This window comes from Leptonotus elevatus, chromosome 3, assembly GCF_054856555.1.
Source record: "Leptonotus elevatus isolate MCC_2025b chromosome 3, RoL_Lele_1.0, whole genome shotgun sequence".
Taxonomy (NCBI): Eukaryota; Metazoa; Chordata; class Actinopteri; order Syngnathiformes; family Syngnathidae; genus Leptonotus; species Leptonotus elevatus.
Genome location: NC_141241.1, coordinates 9,222,194 through 9,239,107, shown reverse-complemented (window position 1 = coordinate 9,239,107; position 16,914 = coordinate 9,222,194). Strand labels below are relative to the sequence as shown.

Sequence of the window (16,914 nt, the reverse complement as noted above, 5' to 3'; positions counted from 1 at the left end):
CATATGTGACTTCACTGCCCTCTGGTGGCTTAATTGTGCCTTGCACCTCTAAATCAAGGCCCCTGGAGCGTCTCTTCCATTGAATTTGAGATCCCCGCCAGAGATTTCGAATTAAGTCCATCTCTGTTTGACATCCCTTTGTTTTCGTTCCGCTCTTGTGGCAGATTAGTGCAAACGCACCACAGCAAGCTCGGATTTTCTAATAGAGCAAGCTGAAGCACTTTTGACAGATGATGGCTCCCAAACAGGATTTGGTCATGTATCATACAAAGCGATCTCTCCTTTCCCCTTTAACCGGGCTACGTACAGTTAATTTTATGGAGTGAAGCGTTTGTTAAACGGACAACATACATTCTGTCACTTATTCCATGTGTGCCGTCTCCTTTAAACATGAAACAAAATTATTTGACTGTTCTGAGTTCAACCACATTGACAACAAAATAGAGCACATCTTGGAATCAGTGCCACGTTATGAGATTCACTATTGATAAATAATATGAAGTTATTAAAATACACATTATGTGCAATCCCTGTAATGTCGTAACTTCGGAAGTAGTGATAATACTGAAAGTCGATATCAAGGAGATTTCCTGTGAAGCAATTTCATATGTGACTTCACTGCCCTCTGATGGCCAAAGTGTGCCTTGCACCTCTAAATCAAGGCCCCTGGAGCGTCTCTTCCATTGAATTTGAGATCCCCGCCATAGATTTCGAATTAAGTCCATCTCTGTTTGACATCCCTTTGTTTCCGTTCCGCTCTTGTGGCAGATTAGTGCAAACTCGGATTTTCTAATGCACTTTTGACAGATGATGGCCCACAAACAGGATTTGGTCATGTATCATACAAAGCGATCTCTCCTTTCCCCTTTAACTACGGCTACGTACAGTTAATTTTATGGAGTGAAGCGTTTGTTAAACGGACAACATACAGTCTGTCACTTATTCCATGTGTGCCGTCTCCTTTAAGTGGCACTTTATTCCTCGCAGAACCCGGGGATGTCAGAACGGCCGCCTATCAAATGCAGGCATGCCTCTTCTAATAACACCTGTGAGAGAAGTTGGGCCCCACTGCAATTGAATGCCTTTGTGCGTATGAGTGCAATTCCGCAGACAAAGGGGAGACAATAAGATTTTGATTTGCATGTAAATTGTTTTCTTCAGCTTTGAACCCACCATCTGTATGTTTTGATCAACTCTTGCTTTATTTATTTATTTATTTTGCATACATGTATTTAGATGTTGAATTTCATTTGCTGCTCAGACGGCTGACTTTAAACTCAAGTGGAGCTGATCTATATTTAATGTTATCACCTAATACACAGTCCCAGGTAGCCATGATGTCACGTCACTGTTCTGTATGAATGCTACCTAACCTACGGACACTGAATGAGGTTGACCTGTCAATTTTCCGCCTCTGGAGGTAGTATCGAAGTCGCGACAGCAAAATTGTAACTGATGTAATTATAAATAATACAATTTCAAAAAAAAAAAAAAGAGTTATTTTCTTATTTAAATTCACTTTTAAATGCATGTAATGCACAACTTTAACCAAATGTGGCCTTTGAGCACAAAAGTTTGCCAACCCCCGAGTTATTTCTTGCACAAACAAGACTGTTTGGGAGACATTTTTGCCATATTTGTTAATCCGCCATATGGACTGATCAGCACTGGTTTGATGGCCCATCAAAGAATCTGTCCCAGTCCTGGCAGAAGCCAAAGGACCGCAGTGATGAGCCAGGGACAAGGATGGGGGGTGGGGGTGAGGGGGGGGGCAGTATGACATCCAGGCCTGAGCTCTGTTCAGCTGGACGGGGGTCAAACAAGCGAGCCTGAAGATACCGAGCCAGCTGGAGCCCAATGATTTGACCCGGCATTACTTCCAGTTTGTCCAATTCATGGTCACGAGCGGCTTGCACCCTGTTGGCATTCCTGGAAAAAGCAGCCCCTCCCTCATTATTAATGACGTGAGTTGTTGATGTGCTGGATGACCCTGAATGAGCATATGGTATCATACACTCATCGGACAGGACGGGACAGGACAGGACACCCCTCCACATTCCATGTCAGGCAGTTCAATTTGCAGTACCATATTTTCCAGATAATAAGTTGCTCCTGGGTATAAGTCGCACTAGGCCAAAAATGCATAATTAGGTAGAAAAAATATACATAAGTCACACGGGAGTATAAGTCGCATTTTTTGTGGGTAATTTATTTTCCAAACTACTTGACCTAAAACAGACATTATGTCATATTTCACTAATTGCAGCTTGTAGCCTGTAGAATATGATTTTCTTTTGGGGGCATTTGTGTTCAGTCCTTCTCAGTTGTCTTTGTAAGCTAACGTTTAAAATATTTCATTGTTAACTCATTCACTGCCATTGACGGCTGTAGACGTAAAAAAATAATTTTAACTATTTCTATTAGTTTTCCACTTTTTCCACCAGTATGAAACCCCCCCCCCCAAAAAAAATAAATAAATATATATTGTACATTTAGAACAGCTATAAAATTTGTGATTAATCGTGAGTTAATTATTGAAGTCATGTGATTAATTACAATGAATGACGTGATTTAAAAAGAAAATATTATATAAAATTAGGGGCGTCAGGCGATTACAATTTTAATTGTAATTAATCGCATGACTTCACTAGTTAACTCACGATTAATCACAAATTTTATAGCTGTTCTAAATGTACAATAAAACAATTCTAGGTTTTCACACTCTTGTTAACAAAAGTGGAAAAAAATGTTTAACTAATAGAAATAGTTCAAATGAATTTTTGACGTCTATAGCCGTCAATGGCAGTGAATGAGTTAAGGAGTAGGAGATATCGATGCGTAAATCTACAGGGCCCTCTTGTGGCTGTCTATGAAATTATATACCCCCCTGAAAAAAAAGTGTGATTTATAGTCCAGAAAATGTGGTATATAGGGGTTTCCAAGGTCCAGTCTGCGGCCCATTTATGGCCCGCCACTCATCTTTCAGTGTCCCGCGGCATTTACTAAAAATGACAAGGCAAGGCCAAATAAATAAATAAAAATAAATTATTTGCACAATTATTTAGGTCTATAATAACATTTCTCTTCAAAACACTGTGGTGAATAAAGATCATTCAACTCTAGAAGTAAACATTGTTTCTTCCAATTTATGTGTCAAGATGTGATTTATAAACATATCACTATATTGATCCTCAATAGTCCTTACATTTTTGTGTGCGTAACCCTCAAATGAAAAAAAAATGTCATCAGTGTAGTTTTTGCTAAGTGATTTGGTGCCCTTGGTGAAAGCGCGGATAGTACACCCCACACGCAGCAAAATAAATAAATGAATAAATAAATAATATAGATATATATTTAATAGCCTACCAGACAATAAATACCAAATTTCACAGACAACTACAAATAAAAAGAAAAAGTATGCCTTTACCATATTTGTTTACATTAAACCAGCACGCAAATCTTACCTTGCATAAATTAACGTGGTTATGTGAAACAATGATTCATGCAAATCTATTTGCAGGCATCTGGACTGGACTGACTGCTTTATTTTAAAGCCAGTAAGTTTTACCCCGCTCTGGTGCGTAGAGTAGCGTAGATGTAATGGTGGACTAAAATTACAAGTAAGCAAAGAGGCTAACACTATTTTCACGTTTATTTTTTATAGACAATGATAATTGACTGACTCCTTTCGCTGCTTTCTTAATGCAGCACCTGAGCGCTTGGACTTTTTCATTGTAAACGTTTTTTGGGCAAAATTATTTTTTAAAATTATTATTATTATTATTTTTTGCTATTTGGCGCCCCCTTCCACTAGATGGCGCCCTAGGCGACCGCCTAGTTCGCCTATGCTTAGAACTGTTGTATAATAATGTGTAATTGTCAAGTTGACTTGACCAATCCCGTATTTTGCGCAAATGCCTTTTACATAGAAAAGCAAAATGGAAAAATTCCAGGTCAACGTCATCCCTCAATCTGAGTCGATGGCAATAATACTGAATGAAGACATTGAAAAAAGCTGGAAAATGCAGAGTTTTCTAGGGTCTCTTGACAATGAGTGGTTTTGAATCAGTCTGTCGGCACTCGGCATTGTTTGTTTCTGCGTTCGCAGGAGTAATTAAGCAATGGCTGCTGAGTAAATGAACTCTGCGACGAGCTGTCAATAAATCTGTTTCATGATAACTTAATTTGGCTAAGCGCTGTGTTACAGAACCCGGCGACGCACACCACTATATCACTGGATGATAAATTATTGAGTATAAATCCATTATCTCAAGCATATTTTATTTATGATGCCGGCAAGACACAGGAGGAGTTTAACACTGCGGGGTAATCATTGTTGCGCGTTGTGTCACCGAATCAAAGAATGGCGCCATTTGACTGACAATTTGTTTTTTTGGGCGCGCCAGGCCCGCAGCGACATTAGCCCGATTGCCTCGTTTAACGGCAGCATTCTGTTTCCCCTCAAGCGTGCCTTGTAAACACTGATGCATCTAACACACGCCATTCTACAGAAGAGAGGGGGTACCGGGGGTCTCTGGTGGTACCGCGATAATAGGTCAACAGCTGTATTTAAAAAATGCATCGCATCCTTGGCACCGGCGGAGATTCGTCGAAAAGAGATGTTGATTTGGAAGCTCTACGTCAGGCCTCAGCGGGGGGGATGAGGGAAAGTTGCCTTTGATGAGTACAGCGTGTAAATGATTTGTGTGTGTTTGTAGGACACAGGGGTAGGCCTGCACTCATTGCCAGCAAGTCGAGGAGATCAACTTGATCAGAATCTCAAGTTTATGGAAGACTGGGATAGCAGGAATCCCGCCCGAGTATGAGTGGTCTAGTTACATATAAACAGTCACGCTCCCATTCACACCGACGGACAATTTGAGTTTTTAGTGAATCACACACGAAGGCCGGAAGAGAGATTCAAACCCAGAACCTCAGAACTGTGTGGCAAATGAGCTACCCGCTTATTGGCCATACAAAAGTTCCCCACGGGGAAAATAAAAGTATATCGTATCGTATCGTATACTGCCTTTTAATTCCGATCCCTATTTGTCTGGAATAGGGACCGGGCAAGCATATAATTTTTTTTTTCAAACCCCAAAAAATCTTTAAAAAAGCAAGTATATTCAGCCAGAAAGAGTTTTCCTCAAAACACAGTAAAAAAAAAGGAAAAAAAAAAGGGGGGGGGGGCGTGAATCCGATTTGGTAAATCCATGAATGCCGAAAGGGGGTCCACTGTAATCCCATTTTCTTTGTGTGTTTAAGAGAAAATAATTCAAAATCTGAACAAAGCAAAAGCCAATATTGAAAAAAAAATCAGCCAAAGTAATGTATGTCAACCTCCAAAATCCTTGACTTCTGATTTCAAAACTAGTAATCCATCAATCTGTTGTGTATATGTAATAATACAATGAGACCTTTAACTCATTTGCTCCCAAAAACGTATACATATGTTTTATTTTAAATATTACCAACATATTTATAGTTTTTTTTTTTAATGTTTTTTTTTAATGCTAGAGCATACAGGTGGCTTTGATGCAGCCTCTGAACTGAAGAGAATGCATGAAACAATAGTAGTTATTGCAAAAACAGCCAGCGGGTGGCAGCAGAGTATAAAAGATCAATCAGGGCCATGTTGCAAAAAGTTATTTCCCCCACTGTTTTAAACAGATTGGTGAATAATTATGAAACTTAGCTATTTTCTAATGCTAACTGCTGCAAAACACAAACAGAAATATACTTTTTTCCTGATGAAAGAAGAGACGCTAATCTTTCTTTTGGTAGGTTCCATGTTTTTATAGCAATAAAACACAATATTCTGTGGGCCTTGCAAAATTAATCAAAATGCAGTAAAACAGTCGGGAGCAAAGAGGGTTGCTTCAGTGAAAATGGCTGCGAGTGAATGAGTTAAACATAAGTGACCCACAAATGAGTTTGATACCCCTGGTCGAAAATGATCAACGGCGACAGCGGCTCGAGTGAAGGGTTTGAAATCGGGTTTGATTCTGCTTAACTACTTCCTGTTATACTTCACTTTCATTGTCACCTTACAAGAATTTGTTTGCTGTGTAAAAAGACGTCCGTCCCTGTCGAAGACAAGCAAACAGTCTGTTTGTATGTGACTTCCCTGGGGGAGACATCATGGGCTTTGCCTGTGGAATCTTTAAAGAAATTTAAATATTGATGTCTTACTCACGTCAGAGACAAATTAGCCTTGGAGATACACCAAGGTGGTGAGGACGCCGGTATGAAATATGAATGATTACCTGGGATTGCTTTTAGTAATTGTGAAATATTCAAAATGTTTCAGCATTTCTTTTTCACCGGATGCCTCGGATGAATTTTTGTGAGTAATTCAATTTGGTAGTCACGAGCAATGCTTCGACCGGGACGGAAATGGAACGCGATGTGACGCAAGGCACTGAAAAAAATGGCTGCCGTCCTATTTGACGGGGAGCTTCTGTTTGTTGTTGTGAAGCTTTAATAGTTGTGCCTTGTTAATTCTTAATTGAGGAATTTTGGGGGGGGGGGGGTGGGGAGGGGGGCATACATAGATGGATGGATGGATGAGACATTTCCGAAATGATACCCATGCATCCACGGGGGAAATCGTTTTCCTGTCACTCATTATAAACGAATATTCTCCGAGCATCGCGGGGCTTTCTGAGAGATAGTCCTCAACTTCCTAGACAACAAAAACTGGAATCACTTTGTCCTTTTCCCAGTTCCATTGAAAACTTAACAAACTTTCATGAAGATAAAAACGATGCTTTCGAACGATACAGTTAAGAAAGCACGTTTGAACAAATGAGGGAATTTCCCTTTTCATATCAACAAGTTTTGTGTTGTCTCTGATTCAATAAATAAAAGAAACTAATTATTTTTTTGAAGAACAAATGAATAGCTATACGGTGGGCCTCATGCTGCATTCGAGGATGGTCGGAAGTCAGACTTTTCCGAGTTCAAACCAGGAAGTGTGTACGGGAACGCTTCTTTGAACTCGAAAATTCCACTTGCGAAGTCGGAAAAAAAAAAGGACCCTGACTTCCCCGACGGACTGCAAGTGATGTCACTCTACAATGGCGACTCCTTTGGAAATACAGACCGTGAATGGTAAAGCACAATTTACTCGAGTATAAAACTCGATAGCTTTCTTCATTCATAAATATTCGACATAACTTCACGTAACACAACGTACATGACAGTATGCTACTATCTCCCTGCATGAATTTATACGGTGAACGACCGAATTGTATAGACTGCTTATGAAATAAGATAAAAATAATAAAAGAAGCAATATTGCGAGACGGTAAGTTCTGGAGGTCAACATGAGTTTTGAGGACCAAAATAAAAAACAATTTATCACCATCCGCCATATTGGTTGTTTACTTTCGCCTCGAACGCTTTCAGGTCAGAACTGGGAAAAACCAACTCGGATATATTCAACTTCCAACCATGCTCGAATGCAGGATCAACATGCTCGAAAATTATTAATTATAACAGGATGCACAAAAAAACATTGTGGAGTTTGCAGTTTTAGTTTTAAAAAAGCATAATTTTTTATTCTAGACAGTTAGTCGATGCAAAATTTAATTTTTTCGCTGATGCCGTAATTGGTCATCACCTGAGCCCATGAGCAACTGTGATGTCATTTTCAGTCGCCAGCAAGTGGCAAAATGGCCGCCCTCAAAAACGCAATGTTAAGCAAAATGCCGTGTTTAGTCTTGGGGTGCATGCATCATATTACAATAAAAAAAATTCGGGTTGACTTCCCATTTTAAGGTAATGGCATATATGAATCAGGATCAGCTGCGTTTTTAGCATAATGGGTATGTCCTGAGAACTTTATGAAAATGCTGAAAAAAACTTGTAAAAGGTGTACAGCTATGTCGTGCACACACAAAACACACGCACACACATTTCCTTCCCTCCTTTTCCAGCGCCCGTTCCTGTTAATAGTCGTCTCTTGTTGAAACATAAAGCCAATTGCGTGTCAATAACCCTGTTGTGTGTTAGTGTGAAAGCCATCCTGCTTCCTCCTATTGCCGCTACCTGTCATCTGTTATTGTGCCAGATGGCGCGCCCGTAGACATTTCGCAGGAAACAAGGGCCCCCACTGGCCAATGGGGAATACCTGTGGCGTAGATTACAATTTCACCTTTCCTCTTTACTGAAGTCTGACGATGACACGAAATGCAAAGGACTCCTTGGTTTGATTGTGCAATATGGGCAAGGGGGGACGTGCCCCACTAGATACAGCAGAGGGCTCTGTCGGGTAAAATAACAGACTAGTGATAGATCCATTTTCTATTGGGCTTGCCTCCCTAATTAGGGACTTTGGACGAGAGGTGGGGTATAAGTTTCAAACTATGCATAACGTTACAGTGGCTTCAACATTAAATCCAGTACAGAACATTTAAGTACAGTTTAGATGAAAATTAGTTTTTTTAAATCTTTTTGTTTTTTTCTCTCTCAGGGGTAAGGGCCTATCACCGCTCAAGTAATTCATAAAAAACACTGCGAAATCAATTGATGCAAGGTCCCGCTCTTGACTTTGCGCTAATGCAAACGTACGGTACGTATTCCTGTATGAAACAATATATAACGTGTCAGGCACTCCCCGAGTGCCGCACACAAATGAATTAATGCACACGGCTGTTTTGCTCACTAGATAGATGGCTTTCATTTAATTCACGTAATATTCCCAGAAGAATCGTTTATACTGCGGCGCGCAATATCAGTGAGAATGTTTGGCCTATAAAGAAATTAACTTTGTCTCTCTGCTAAGTACACCAATGTATCAAGCCATTACATCCCCATGATAGATGAATCACACTTGGTATTACGTGGGACAAATGTATTCATATTGCATATTTTTCTAATTTTGCCTGTCTGACCATCTGTGTGTCTCACTGTGATTAATCCACTGATCCTGTTGATATCAAGGGCGGGTGCTTTCCTTGAACACACAAGAGCTGATATGGAGCCGTAATCCAACATATGATTATTATATTTGAGATGTTCCTCAGTATCTGGGGCACAATCAGACCTGATTTCATTATCTCTGTGTGCATGTGTGCGCGTGCTTGTGTGCTCCTGCCTTTGTTTGTTTGTTTGTACTTACAGTTTATCAATTCATTCACTTCCATAAATTCATTTAAAAAAAAGATAATTAAAAATGAGGGGCAAGAGGCGGTTATCTTTCTTTATTGTTATTAATCGCATGACTTCACTAGTTAACTCACGATTAATCACAAATTTTATATCTGTTCTAAATGTACAATAAAAAAATTATAGGTTTTCATACTCTTGTTAACAAAAGTGGAAACAAAATGTTAAACTAATAGAAATAGTTAAAATAAATTGTTGACGTTTATAGCCATCAACGGCAGTAAATTAATTAAAAAAAAAAGGAAAGAAAATATTATAAAAAATTTGGGGCGTCAGGCGATGAAAGTTTTTAATTATAATTAATCTCATGACTTCACTAGTTAACTCGCGATTAATCACAAATTTCATTTCTGTTCTAAATGTACAATAACAAAATTCTAGGTTTTCATATTCTTGTTAACAAAAGTGGAAAAAAAAAGTTAAACTAATAGAAACATTTAAGATTAATTTTTGACGTTTATAGCCGTTATTAAAAATAAGTTTAAAACTGTTCCCGCCAAGCTTGATTTAAAAATATTGCGATTCTTACATTTCTCTAATGTCACATCATAAATGATTGCATTTTAGATCAATTAAGGCATTTTTCGTTTTGAATTATGAGGTAACAGCAAGCAAAAACTTACATAAACAAGTAATGATATTATACATGACAAACCAAATGTAACAAAACATTGTAGAAATGTAAACCAGAACAGCTCCAAAGGCTCATGTACATCAGGGAGAAACAACTATTAAAAATATCCGGGTGGACTTGTTTGTGAATCGTGAGGAACCGCAAATGCTATGGCACTATTGTGTGCTTTATTTTTTTTAGGCTAATAAAATGACGCAATTTGATGTAATAACTTGAAATGATAAAACGAATGATTAAATGTGTTTTTTATCTTCATCTACCACTATACTATTTCTGCCCTTTGCTCTTATTAATCAGCTGAACGACTCAAATTCACCCACAACCCTAATGAGGTATAGAAAAGTGATGAATAACAACATCCTGATATAATGAATTAAAAATTTTAACTGTTCATTTTTCAAAATCTATTAAAATGACTTATCGATTTAACAATAATTCATTATATATTGACATGAGATACTTTTCTTTCACTCTATTTAACAATGAGTGAATTCCTCAAAATTATGTTTAATCTTTGAAGATCCATTTAAGTGGTCTTTTTAAATTAGTCTTGAGTTTTACAACTTTCTAAATCAGATTGCTGATTGAAAAAAAGTCAACTTGTGGACTTCTGGTTAGGAAGTCTGCTGCTTATGAGGCGTATGGTTCCTCACTCTACAGTATAATAAAGGCTGACTGTTGGGGTCATGGTAGGATTTAATCCAGTTGTGCTTAAAGTAATTCTTCCACATAAGATGAAATTTAATGTAATGGGTTAGAGGTGAGGTGTGTGTGTGTGTGTGAGGTCATGTTTAAAACACTGAATAACATTGTACAGTGTGGCCTTTTGTATCCAAGAGGGTCAATGTGCTAAATCAAGGGCAAAGGTTGACCCCCCCCCCCCCCCCTACATGCTCACCAATGACCCAAATTCCATCAATCCTGCCCTTACACAAAGCCTATGATAATTTTTCTGGCTAAATGAAGTGAGGTGCCCATTTTACTCCATTAATGATTCATCCCCTATATTGTATGTAAGTAAAAACTCGCCGTAGTAAAAACCTTCAGAGGAACTTCATTTCTGCTAACAATAACATTGGCAGCGATGAATGGGCACTCACACCCCCTTGTTCGTGGCAAGTACTCAAATTGCCAGACTGACACCAAAACCCACTGACATAGGCATCCAAATTCAGAGTGTTGCAAATACCAATTATCTGGTTTTTGAGACAAGCAAATCTAGGAATTCCCCAAAAAGAGAAGTATGATGTCGGGGATTTGCCTTCAGCTAAAATGGCCGACTTCCTGTTGCTAGTTATGGCTTATGCACATCTACTGAGTCTGTCCATGCTTTGAAAAAACTGCTTTATTCCTTAACTGAAAGAAATAGCTTACAGTAAGATACAATAAGAGAATCATTTGTCTCCGACACACACACCATGAACTAACTGAACACACTCTTTCTATCCCCAGATGTTCTTTCGGACTAACTTCAGAAAAAGTCACATTTAAATGGTTGATTCCATAGTTCATCCAGTCTGGCAAAGGATATTCAGTTTGACATAACACTTGCCACACATACTGCCCATCCAAGGATTGCGTTTTACAGCATCACACTCCTGACAACTTCTTCCGATTCCAATGCTTTCGGCACATTTGTCCCAATCAACAGATCTATTTCTGCTTTGATTTGAGGTCCAACCATGGTTGATGTCAATTTTTCTCCCACGCAGATTGATCTTATCCATAAGCTTGTTCGTACAGTCTGGATCCAGGAAAGTATATGGGGCAATGTCAAGGATCCTGTCCGTATCGCCGGCCCCATTCTCACCACAGCTTTCATTTTTTGTTTCCACAAAGTCGTTGAGCACTGCGCCTTTCACTGTCCTCTTCCGATTCTTCCTCAGACATAGCTTTATCCTTTCTATTTATATGCAACAGGCTTGGATGAGTTAATGAACAAACTTCGCACATCAGTTTCTCCTGGCAGAACTTGCTCATGTGTCCTTGTTGCAAGCAGCTGAAGCAGAGTCCCTTCCTCAGGAGAAATTCAATTTTATCCTTATGCTGGGATTTCTTCATTCTCTTACAATGTTCCATGATGTGTTCACCTTGGCAGAAGAGACAGGGTTCGGTGAAAGCACTGGGCGTGGTAGTTTTGGTGAAAATGGTCTTATCTTGCCTCTGTTCCGATATGAGGCTTACCGAAGGCTTGGATTTCCCCTTGAAATCGAGGTCACCATATTCAGGATCTATCATGATCTTAGCCTCTGTATGGACGAACTCAACGAGATCCTTAAACTTGGCTATTCTATCTTGTTTACGCTTAATATTAACTGCAAACGTCCGCCACTTTTCTCTCATTTCGTAAGGAAGTTTATATATGATGGTTCCAATGTTGGTGACAATATCCAACTCCTTCATGTAATCCAACTCTGCCATTGCGTTCAAACACGTGGTGAGAAACAAGGCGAGTGACAACAGAGCTTCGCCATCTTCTTCCTTGATTGAAGACCAGTTCAAAGCTTTATTGATGTATGCTGCAGAGATAGTGTGAGCTTTACCAAAATGTTCCTTCAAAAGCCCTTTTGCTGCATGGTATCCTTGGTCAGGTCCCATGTTTAGGCAACTGTTTATTAGCTCTCTGGGCTGACCGCCTGTGGATTGCATCATATAGTACAGACGGTCCTTGTTGCTTTCAGTTTCTCTCTCCACGCCATACTCCAATGCCATCATAAAGGGTCTATAGTCCAAGGGATCTCCTTTGAAGACAGGAATATTAGTTGTTGGCAAAATGGAGAGCAACTCTGTATTATCATGTTGCTGCTGCACGATTGTAAACAAACTCACTGATGTACCATGACTTCCTGCTTCATGTGTTACTGAGCAGTTTGGCTGTTCAGTGTTTGCACATTCTTGAGTCTTATAATCGTTGTTTTGGATTGCAAATAATGGGACTGCTGCTCCAGGATTCTCCACATCTGGCTGTCTCTCATGTGAAACAAAGCCTTTGTCATCCATTTGTGAAGTGTTGGATTCACCATGAATATGCAACACTTTGAGCCTTGTGTCAGCAGCAGCTAAAAAAGCGGTCTGGAAATCAAGCTTTTCCTTCTCTGCTTTAAGCTTAGCTTCCTGTTCCAGTGCTACCACTTCTAATGCTGCTGCTTTAAGCTTAGCTTCCTGTTCCAGTGCTGCTTCTTTAGCCGCTTCAAGCACAGCTTCCCATTCCCGTGTTGCAGCTTCAAACTTAGCTTCCTGTTGCGTTGCTGCTGCTTTAGCTGCTTCAATCCTAGCTTCCCATTTCAGTGCTGCCGCTTCAATCTTAGCTTCCCATTCCAGTGCTTCGGCTTTAAGATTTGCGTCCTGTTCCATTGTAGCTGCTTTAACTGCTTCAATCTTAGCTTCCCTGTTCCAATGCTGCTTAACTTAGCGCCCTGTTTCAGCGCAGCCTTTTCCAATTCTGTTTTCAAGCATGTATATACACCAGAGGACGCTGACGAGTTTGAAGAATGGCTAGAACTTTCCTTTTGGCTTTTGAGACTTCTTAGATGTTTCCACTGATATGCTATCGGAAAGAAAGACTTTTATTGACTTTTTTGCTTCTTCCATGCATCTATATACATTTATCCAAGCATTAGCTCATTCAATAAAGTCTCTGAACAAGTTAGCCTTTGGTTCAAACTTACTTGTTGTGTCCTCTTCTGACCTTATTTGTTGCGACAGTATAACAGACAATCAGCTGGTAAAACTTTCCTAATAGCGCCTCAAACTCAACAGCCAACTTATCAAATCAAGTATTTCGTTCTTGTTCCCAGTTATTGGGACTAGCTTAGCTTTAGTTAAACCAATGATCCTTTATAGTTTGTAATCCAACATAGCTTCCATACCTTCCTCTGTAGGTTCCACAGCAGTTTTATCTTTATCAGTCTTTATGATGAAGATGAAAGCCTTTCCACTTGCTAGCTGTTAGCGTCACAGCAAAATACTACAGTCCCTCTTGTAATGTCGGTCCAAATCCTTTTCTTCTACTCTAAATTATGGGCTCCAAAATATATTTTTAATTCCAATGCGCCAGTCAGTATATTGCTTACATGTGTCTACTGTAACTTATCCTGGTTGTTAGCAATCCACTTGAGTTCAGTTCATGGTTTGAAACAATTGCTTAAATCATTAACAGAATAAAACAAACCTACAGACACGGTAAGAGCACTGTGTGTCTCTGTCCACGGATCAACAACACTAACTGAACTGAACTCCCCCCCCCCCCCCCCAAGAGTAACCAAGATGAACAGCCCCCCCGCTGGACACAATATGCTATTACATAAACGGACGAAAACAAAGACATATTTTCAACCTATACGTCCGGGTTTGTTTCCTTTAGACTTTTTCATGTGTCCTGCTTTGATAGGCATTACCATTGTGGTAATAAATGGTAAAACTGTAATCAGGGCTGTTTTTCTTGTAACTTTCCAGGGTGCACCATTGTGTATTTATTTATTTAGGCTTTGAGCTCAATTCTACTAAAATACAAACACATTCACCAGGATACATGTAAAACTTGAATTTTGGGGCCCTTGAAAAGGCTATTAATTAATCCGAAAACCTTACAATTAACAGTGATCCTAATAGACCTTCAAACTACCGGGTACGTTAACCTTAATAATACTCTCAGCATAACCATCTGCAGTAATGTGTTTGAGAACAGCAGATCCTCACGCCTTTTTTTGAAAATCATGACAACAATATCTCATGGGCTGGGCAGTAAACCCTGAGAGACTCCAAATACAATCCAATGGGATGCATGTACTACATCATTCTTTTCTTCTTCCTTTTTACTTTTTGACTTTTGCATCATCTTGCACATTGTTCATCCTTTTGCTAACACACTCTTACAACGTCGCCCTCCTAAATAGGCCAATGTAGAACACTTGTCTTTCCTAAGGCGTTAGACGAGCGGGAGTGCTGGCGGCTCACGAACGAGTGTTAACGATCAACCCGTCAGTAGTAATCTTAATCTGTGGCTCTTCCCCTGTGCCATCAAAGCCATGCAAATGAAATAAAGTATTGATTTCTGCCACATTCTTCTACTCCATTCCCAGAACTCGTATTAATAGTCTAGTCGTCTCTATGTCCTCCTAATGAAGGCATGCAATGTTTTTCTGCTTGTCAATTCTAATAAAATAACATGAAAAATGCTTATTTGTTGATTTTTTTTTTCAAATGCTTTTGTTTGAAATCTGTATATCTCATTGCAGTTCTAAAACTTGTCAATGGCAGATCAGGGGATTTAAAAGGGTTTAGAGCTGTAACAGATGGTTTTTCTATCATGTGTCCTAAATGCTAATCCTGTCAATGCCAAAGCAGCTGTGATTGATGCATCATAACGCCGGCCACATGGGAGGGGTGGAAATGACAATGTATCCTTCACATTTTGGAATAGTGATTGGCTGTCCTCTCAAACATCATTTAAAGAAAAATTATTTATTTTCTGTTTAGCTGTTTTTATTTGATTTGTGATGAGCCACCGTTGATGAAAAACATCCACAATATATTATTCATGTATCAAACAAACATTAATGAAAATTTTAGTGGTTTAATTTTCAGTCTACCGAGAAAAAAAACATACGTCTTCAAATTCTACATTTTAGGTGGATTGCTTTTCACCGCTATCCTGATTAGATTAAAAATATAAAAATTCAGGAAAAAAATATTGACAAGAAAGATGCTATTGCCATTCTTTGTTCTTAATGTTAATGGGACTTTTACAGGTGATATTAAAACAGCACCAAAAAAAAAAAACACCTCATGACCTGGCACGTTTTCATATTTTTGATATTAAATGCTTAAAATTTAATTTCCAGAAATTTCATAACCTTGCAATTCTTTTTGCTGACCACTTGAGGACACAACCTACAAACACAAGGCAATTTATTAATGTTGACCTACACTAGCTCCAAATTATGTTTAGCTTTTCCTGAAAAAACTAAACTAAACAAATGATATATGATAGTGTATAAAACTATGTATTTTGAATTATTTCATTTTAGGCACACTAAATTAACTCTTTGATTTATGCTGTTTCTAATTTATATTGAATGCTATACACATGATATTTTATGCATAATTAAACAAATTTAAAAAAATATATAAATAAAGGATTTAGATTTTTTTTTAAGTGTGTGGTTTGTTTTTTTAAGTCTGCATGTGAGTAAGAGCTTTTACTGCACAGCCCTGCGTGATTGTTTTTCACCAACTTCCCATCCCTCCAAATGCCGCATGTGTTTGTAAGTGAGTGGATGGCACCCTTCAGCGTTCTAATTGATGCCTACTGGGCGCAGTCCGACAGAAGCCGTCTCCTGGCAGCCACATGGGAGGAAACCACTGCCAAGGCAGCTTTCCTATCAGATTGCTCTTTGAACTGGAGGCTTATGAGCTTCTGACGAGCTCAGACTCTGCGTGGTGGCACACAGCATTGCCTCTTTGCCTTTCTTCCTCCGCTCGATCCTACAGACCGAGCAGGAATCTACAAAGTCAACACGGTTGGCTAAAGACGGGAAATGCCCCGCCGCTTATCTGTCACAAACGTGTGCGATCTCTGGCGCGCAGTGATTCCGACTTAACTCTAAATGGAAACAGTGTTGTTTCTTTTCTTTTCACGCAGCAGAACAGCGTGTCAGAGCGTTTCCCTGCGGATAATTTCAGACACGAGAGGCCCCGCTCTAAGGCTCCCTCTTGCCCTCTTTCGCCCTCGCCGCCTGGCATTCATTAGGCCTGACTTATTGCTCGCACATGGCCCACAGTGGGCCGAGTGTTATCCACACACGAAAGGTGCTGAGGAAATTGCCGAGTCTCGTGTCAAAAAGACAACTCCCGAGGGGGATTTCCTCGACCCGCTTTGCACGCGTGGCTTGGCGTCAGCCTGGTGGCAAAGAGGTATAATGAGGCTTAAGACGAGCCGACTAACAAAAACCTGGCGGGTCCTCCTTGCGCCTCGCTGAAAACTAATATCCAGAGTGGGCCGGACACCCAGCCCTGAGGGATCCCTAATGCAGTCCTATGGGAGATTAGCGGTGTATGCTTCCTTTTTTCTGATAGGCTAATCATAAGCACACATCAGAGAAAAACAC

At 39.5% G+C, this 16,914-nt stretch overlaps 1 protein-coding gene across 2 annotated transcripts; it reads right to left on the bottom strand.

Moving 5' to 3' along the window:
* Window positions 1-11,131: 11,131 nt before the first annotated feature.
* On the bottom strand, window positions 11,132-14,016 carry LOC147176868 (uncharacterized). Of its 2 annotated transcripts, none has more exons than XM_086071729.1 (2): window positions 13,675-14,016; window positions 11,132-13,352 (listed from the first exon to the last, which is right to left on the bottom strand). In XM_086071729.1, the coding sequence occupies exon 2, from the start codon at window positions 13,157-13,159 to the stop codon at window positions 11,624-11,626; it is 1,536 nt and encodes a 511-aa protein (XP_085927855.1). In that variant the 5' UTR covers window positions 13,160-13,352; window positions 13,675-14,016; the 3' UTR covers window positions 11,132-11,623. The 2 variants fall into 2 exon arrangements, with proteins under 2 accessions (XP_085927855.1, XP_085927856.1); XM_086071730.1 differs by lacking the exon at window positions 13,675-14,016 and adding an exon at window positions 13,474-13,667.
* Window positions 14,017-16,914: the final 2,898 nt, after the last annotated feature.

Bases quoted from the DNA above. Each gene is read 5' to 3' on its own strand.
- LOC147176868 (XM_086071729.1), bottom strand. From the start codon at position 13,159: ATGGAACAGGACGCAAATCTTAAAGCCGAAGCACTGGAATGGGAAGCT.